A 7500-nucleotide genomic window follows, 5' to 3' on the forward strand; every position below is an offset into this window, starting at 1 on the left:
AGACAACGGGTAAAAAGCAGAAAGCAGTGCAGCTGGGAAAGCAGGGACGCTGCCAAAAAACCGAATGCAGGCTTAGTGGTGTAGTTGGGCCCGGGAAGGATCGATCACAATTAAGGCTTCTCTTCGTTATGTTGCAATGAAAATAAGTTCTAGTATACTAAACATAAAAAAAAAAACTGAAGTAAATACACTTACAAGTAATGGTACGTCACCATATTGTCCGAAAAACAAGTATTACAGGTCCACTGCAAGAGTAGAATAAATCCATACTTCACACATTTTTAGTTATTTATTTATTTATTTTTTAAAACCATGACTTTTTTTTTCTCATTTACAATGGGTGGAACCGGAAGGATAGAACCTTCCGGTGCGCAGCAGCTCTTTGAGCCTAAGGTCGCTAGCTCATGCCTATAGTTCTTGACCCAAGCTGCTACTGGTATTCATTAACTCCTGGGCTGACTGGCGGGCGGTAGGTTGGAGGTGAACCACGTGCCTTTCAAATGCGAACCCAGTGCTCTATTACTGTGCTACGATCATCTATCTTTCTATAAGTATATATACACATATGCCCAAACAGTATATATTATATATAATATATATATTATATATATATATATATATGTGTGTGTGTGTGTGTGTGTGTGTGTGGTGTGTGTGTGTGTGTAGGAGGATTTTACTTCACTAACAAGAGGAGCCTAAAAATATAGGAGTTCGGGATCCATCAAAGCCAATGATAACTAACACTCACACTGATATACCAAGATAATTTATCTACATGAATAGTAATAAGTTCAAGGATCTTACTGCAATCATAGTTACCTTCTTGTATCCACGCCCTTCCATACATCCTTTCCGAGTTCCTTTTTGATACCAATCACTGTAGATGAATCGGGCTGGATGATGTGCAAACCAAATAAACAAAATCAGCGCATGCGCTGAAAATTTAATAAGTGTGTGTGTGCGTGCGTGCGTGCGTGCATGCGTGCGTGTGTGTGTGTGTGTGTGCGGGAGGGGGGCTGTGATAGAGGTGCGGCCACAACCGACAAGTTGTGCTGCCACATTGTCGAGTTAGTTGTAGGCCTAATTTTAATAAGAAATATAAAACGTTCAAGACCGTTTTGGGTTACTGTGATGCAATCTGAGTTTCTCAAACCATGAAATGTGATAACTATCAAAGTGTCTTCTTTACATTTGAGAGCTCTTCAGAAGGAATGTCGTGAATTTACTTTATTATTTTTACTCACTAGTGAAACGACACTTCATTTTTTACTATTTACAATAAAAGCATCAGTTGAAGCTTTTAAATTTAAATGTCGTAGACTAAACCAACTTAGAAACATTCTAAACAGTCTCCTGCGTATGAATATGATGATTCCCTGATGACAGAAACAGCTTATCATATAACAAATCTTAACCCAAGATAGGCCATCGGAGGTGGCGCAACGCATTATTAGGTCACGTTTCTGTTTATAAAAACTGAAAAATTATTAAAGTCAATAACCATTAGAAGTTGTAGAATAATCAGAAACTGGTTACTTTAACAGCTAGCTTATTCAGCCTAATCATCGAATAGCTTCCCTTTCTTGTTAAATTTTCGATCACAATGCTAAGTTTGCCACCGACCGTAAATGGCGCTAATCCAACGTCACCCCTCTAACGTTATAGTTCCTGGGGTGTCGGTATTTAAATAATTCCACTGAAATCACACTGGATTCTCTTTTATTTTGAGCGAAACATGCAGTATTAATGATTTTAATGAAAATGTAATTATAAGCTAAATATAAGTACATACTGATGATGCACATAATAAGTATTAATCATGCCATGTTTTTTGTCTATCAAAAATATATTTTCATACCGCGTAAATAAAAATTGGCCCACCACTAAAGTCAAAGGCGTTGGTTCTCAGGATACCAAGGTCACCCCGATGCAATGATTTTAAGCACTGCTGGAAGCATATTCATAGCAATAAATTATATAAGCTTTGAGTATAAAAAACAAGTCAGCATCCGGGGGCTGCAATGGCAGAAGTGGCAAAAGAAAAATTTCCTTGAAAGGCTCGCTCTTTCGAAACGTAAAAATATCAATACGAAACCGAGTTGATAATAATTATCATTATCATGTGATTAATGACTACCTTTCAACATGTAATTCGTCACAGATAAGCTCTCATATTTTTTTAAATGTCTTGAAATAATAAATCATGATTCAACCACTGAAAAAAAATCTTGACATTCATCAATAATTGTACCTCGAAGGTGTATACCTACCTTTACTCGAAGTTAAAACATTTCATAGTCGTGTTTTATTTATTTGTTTATTCATTTTATCAACCCAGAACATATTTTCTGAGGGAGAACGAAATATCTTCAAAATTGCCAGTATCCCCCAGTAACTGACTACAACTATAGAACTATTCACCAAAGTGATGCTGGCACAGCCACACCACGAATATCCGGTAAAAGAAAAAATACAGCAAGATGCAAGCGCATTTGAATGAATTTGAGATTGAGGTTATGTAGTTCTCAAGAATACACCTAACACAAATAGTTGTCATAAAGAATATCCCTTGTTTTTTAATATGTAACAGTTGTTCCATACACTTGATCAAATTTAGATGTTAATTTTTCTTCGACTGTTATAATGTGACTTACTAAAGGAATGCCCATCACTCATTCTTTATGGAAGCAACTTAACGTATTTACTCTGAAGACCTTACCAGGTAGGTACTATGGCATATGGGATTTTTGTGAAACCTGCAGATCGAAGGTTTGTAAACTCATCCATCTGTCAAAAAATACAACCGTTACCATGGGAGCAAAAGGGTACCAGGATAAACCTACAATAATAATAATAATAATAATAATAATAATAATAATAATAATAATAATAATAATAATAATAATAATAATAATAATAATAAAACATACTCAGGAATCTCAAGTACTAAATAAAAATAGTACAACAGCTTGATAATTTGTAACATATAGCAAAGAGCCAGGGTATCCAGATGCTTTAAATAAAGTCATTATTGACTTGACTTCGTGTCCACAAAAGGCTACAAAGTTTACATATAACACCGTATATATGTTTCAAAATATAATATCAAACATATCAGGGAACATAAATATTCTAAATTGAAACACACTTGGAACAATTGTGGATATAAAACCACCAAACTCCTATATATTAGGAATCGTATGCTAGTGTTTCATTTCGACATCAAGACGTCGATACAAAATCTAAGTTTTTATAGACAGACTTGTAAAAGCTAGGCCCCAATAGTTATTCACTGTGGAAGAAATGCGACAACGGAGCTAGTTACTGGTTACACCATCAGATCAGAATTCACGCACCTCGTTCAGCGAGATAGCTGAACAACCGTAACACCTCAGACCTCACACATTTCATGAAGACTTGCCAGAGCTCGCTACGTCCTTTAGCGTCTTGGATATATGGATAAATATTCAAGAACATAGAACAGATGGATTGTTTGTTCTAGTTTTATAGGTATGCTGAATATCACTGTAACTGGTTTTTATTAATTTTCTAGCTTTGATGATTTAAATATACTCTTCACCCAGACAGTTAAGGCTTTTCTCGGAGATATGATGCTGTCCAATAAAGGACACATCGTAACTGTGGCTTCAATGGCTGGTTGGATAGGATACAACAAAATGGTCGACTTTTGTGCGTCGAAATTTGCTGCCGTCGGATTCGACGAAGCTCTTCGCATGGAACTGAAGGTAAGACATTCCGTTAAATTTTACTAAGGGAGGGTTGATTATGATGTTGCCAGAGGACTCTCATATAACTTGAGCCCCAAAATTATACTCCTGTCTGAGACAGTTATTATTATCAGTATTATTATTACACTTAGCTTCGTAGGCGCTTTATGCTTTAATTCCTTTGATGATTCCTTACAGAGCTCCATAAACGATCTAAAGAATCCTTACGTTACTAAATACCCTCGACCGAAAGACGATATTGGGGAAGAGAGCAGGAAACCTCTCGAAGAAAGGCTGAAGGTCGCTGAAAATGAGAGGCTGAACTTGATGGAAGCTCAAGCCAAGGAAATTAGGTCCTTGCGAGAGCGTCTCACCGAAACTGAAAGGCAAAAAGAGGAGACGGAAAAGACAAATAAAACTCTTAAGGAAGCTCTGTCCGAAGCGCAAGCCGAAGAAGACTTGCAAGAAAAACTCGAGGAAACCATAGGCAACCTCAACAAGATCTCTGAAGAGAAACGTCTATTGAGAGAGCACTATTCAGAGAAATTCTCAGAGTTGCAAGAGGAAAGACACCAGCACGAACTAGACTTCCAAGAATTAGAAAAGAGTTTGTACGTAGCTAAGATGGAAAACAAAGAACTCATGGAAAAAGTGCCGGATAATCTGGATAATCCTAGCACGTGGCTTTTAAAAGAATCTGAGGAGAGGAATCGAATTTTGGAAGAGGAAATCAATAAGCTCAGAGAAGGCATGAGAGATCTAGAAAGCAGCTACAGAGAAGAGGAAACAAAAGTTTCAGAGGAAACGGAAAAAATGAGGAAGTGGTTTTCGGAAGCTCTGGAAAGGTGGGAAATGAATGAAAAAGAGAAAGAGAGAATGAGCCTCCAAACCCTCCAACTAGATCAAGAGAACGAGGAGCTACGCCTCCAAATTTTCCAGCTGGGTCATGAGGCAGAGCTCCTTAGAAAATATACCAACGACTTAGAAGATTGTCTCATCCAGATCTATAGTATCACTGAACAACAGCAATTACTGTCGATTAAAAAATTACAGCTGATGCAACAGAAAAAAGAAAAAGAGCACTAGGAAACATGATAAAGCAAAAGTAAGGTTAACGAATATATTGAATTACAGTTCAGTACAATAAAGTACAAAAAAACAGAAATAGTTTCTTTAACCGGAGATCTAACCTTTACAAAATACTCAAATACGATTACAAATTATAGCCTTGGCCAAAGGTATTAGGTTGCCTGTCTAAAAAGACACTGTATATTGTATAAATAATATACCGTTGGTCAGGTAAGGTAATTTCAGGTAGTGTGAATTTAAATCAACTGATATTCCTACCTTCAAGTTGAGGCAATGAATGTTTATGCTTAAGTCTAATATTTTTCTTCGTGCTCTGGTTTCACGAGAATAGCAGACCGATGTTATCTTCGATATCACGATAGCACTAAATATCGTAGTTGATGTTAACACGATCGCCAGCAATATGCCAGACATTCAAGGAATCATCAACAGAACTTGAGAAAGCATAAATGAATGGTAGGAAGAGGAGAGTGATACGATTCAAGAAGTAGAACAAGAAAACAGCAAGACAGTCTACATTAAGTTTCCCAGTCATGAATGGCTGCACAGACCGAACACTGAATAAAAAGGAAAGGAATCAAGCGTCTCTCTTCTCATAAGGAGGCTTAAGTGTATAGTTGATCTATGCGTTTACAGTTATAGTGGTACTCTTCATATCTATCTCTGATTTACATTTAGATGTATAATGCCTCAAGCCCTTTTGTGCCAAAATAACCACTGTCTTATTTCATGTGATTACGCAACAACCGTGCAACTTAACGTGGGCCATGCCGTTTCTTAACGTCTTTATTAATGTTACTGTTGTTATCATTACAGTCCGAGGGTGCCGAAGGCATCAAAACCACCGTTGTCTGTCCAGTTTATATAAACAAGCAAGCACTCGATGGGGTCAATGCCTCTAGGTAAGTAACCTTCTTTCTCTGAGAACGTGTAGACAATAGCAAGGAAGTTGACTGATTCGTTACATACGAATTAATCCATAATCTCACTTATTCTCTCACGTTCTTTCTTCAAAGAGCTCATTCATGGCTAATGGTAAATTCGCCCGTGCCTTTTTACAACATTTAATCTATTTAGTTGATGCTTGTATCGTCTGGACATGCTTACTATAAGTATATCTAGTTAGTATTTCTTAGGTAGTTCATGATGATTATCAATGAACAGTGACTTGACATTATGAAGACTATTTTGGCTATATTTTCCTTTACGTCTGAGCTTTCATTTTAGGCCATTAAAACTGCAATTGCAGCCAAATTCCTGTATACATCACAAATTGCCTCACTTACAAAGAGCGACAAATAGAATAGAATTTTAAAAACTAAATTTTCATTTTCCTTGGCTCCTCCTAGGCTACTACCCACTCTGTCCCCCGACTGGGTAGCCTCAGAGATTGTCGACGGCACACTCATGAATGTTCCAGTTTTGATGCTGCCGAAAATGATGCGCCTGATTCTCCTTTTGAAACTGTAAGACATTTCCTGACCACACTTTATTCATAAAAATGGCTACCAATAACAAAAGCCACATGCAAGTTACATGGGATATGAAGCTATTCCTCCTTGTATAAATCTCAAATCTAGTTCTGATTTGGTTTTATTTTTCGAGAATTTTGTCAGAAATAACTATTAGCTTTCTCTTTGTCAGAAATACCTATTAGCTTTCTCTCATTATAATTAACAATAGTTATCAAATTTTAAGGCTAAAAATCTTTATCCTGTTTTAGCCGATGAACTGGCTCATTTTTAACAACGCTATTTTCATTCTTAGGAAATTTTGCAGAATGTTGCATTTCTTTTCCTCTCATTTCACTCATTTACAACCACATATTTTGTTTCTTGTCTGAAAGTATTCTGTAAGAGTCTACCAAGACTATTAACATTTATTTACTTCTTTTTAAAAGTCTTTTGCCAGAAAAGTTTGTGTACAAGGTTGCTGCAGCGACTGGACTGACGACGATGACGGAAAAACAGCAAAGAAAATGGGAAGAGTATTGAGACACCCGAAACCAACTCCGCAGATGTTTGCGTAACTTAGATGTTGAAATCTCTTGGGACTCAATGTTTTAAACCCTCAAGAGTCAAGGGGTGACTTTTTAAAACTATTTTGGACCCACTGCTGCACATGTAGCCTGCAATGAAATGATATAATGATGTATTTGCTACTCCTTTTTCTCCCCCTTTTTGTGAAAGAAATCTGTGGAGGACAAATAGTTTCCTTTTCCGTAAAATCGGTAAATATGCTGATTCCAATTTGTAATTTCCAAAGGTCTGTGGTAACGCTGTGTATTATTTGTCACTTACAATAATTTAATAAATTTCATTAGTATCGCTATTATCATTATCCTCCCGTTATTCAAAGGCATGTGACCAAACTATTCATTGAACATTTGTTAAAAATAAAAAGTACGCGTGTACCCTACTAAACTGACTGACAGAACATAAAGAGGAGAGCTTATCACATCTTCCTAGAGCAGTCGGTCTAAAGGCAACTAAAAATTAATTTCACCGAGACATTCGCGAACTTTGTGACAAAAAGAAACATGGTCAATACAACCATATCAACCAAGTGTTCGCTACAAATGCATGTGCATTATTGCTAGACAGAACTGAAAACATTCTGGCTATAAGAAGTTGCAGATACTTTGTAAGTTTTGCTCAACATCTCAGATCATGACTATTAAACC

General features: G+C 36.7%; 1 protein-coding gene and 1 long non-coding RNA gene across 5 annotated transcripts in view; one reads left to right on the top strand and one right to left on the bottom strand.

The window, feature by feature from the left end:
• LOC135221851 (estradiol 17-beta-dehydrogenase 11-like) overlaps nt 1-7142 on the top strand; it is a 14697-nt gene extending 7555 nt beyond the window's left edge. Inside the window, exons 5-8 of one of the 2 annotated variants that reach the window (XM_064259901.1) lie at nt 3585-3746; nt 5634-5719; nt 6167-6283; nt 6718-7142. In XM_064259901.1, coding sequence (XP_064115971.1) covers nt 3585-3746; nt 5634-5719; nt 6167-6283; nt 6718-6811 — 459 coding nt within the window. In that variant the 3' untranslated portion in view covers nt 6812-7142. Of the gene's footprint in view, nt 1-3584; nt 3747-3926; nt 5604-5633; nt 5720-6166; nt 6284-6717 lie in introns of those variants that run through there. The other variant, XM_064259820.1, reaches the window with a different exon arrangement.
• LOC135221946 (uncharacterized) overlaps nt 1-7500 on the bottom strand; it is a 407988-nt gene that overhangs the window by 296397 nt on the left and 104091 nt on the right. The window lies entirely within an intron of this gene.

Source organism: Macrobrachium nipponense, chromosome 11 (genome assembly GCF_015104395.2).
Source record: "Macrobrachium nipponense isolate FS-2020 chromosome 11, ASM1510439v2, whole genome shotgun sequence".
NCBI classification, from domain to species: Eukaryota; Metazoa; Arthropoda; class Malacostraca; order Decapoda; family Palaemonidae; genus Macrobrachium; species Macrobrachium nipponense.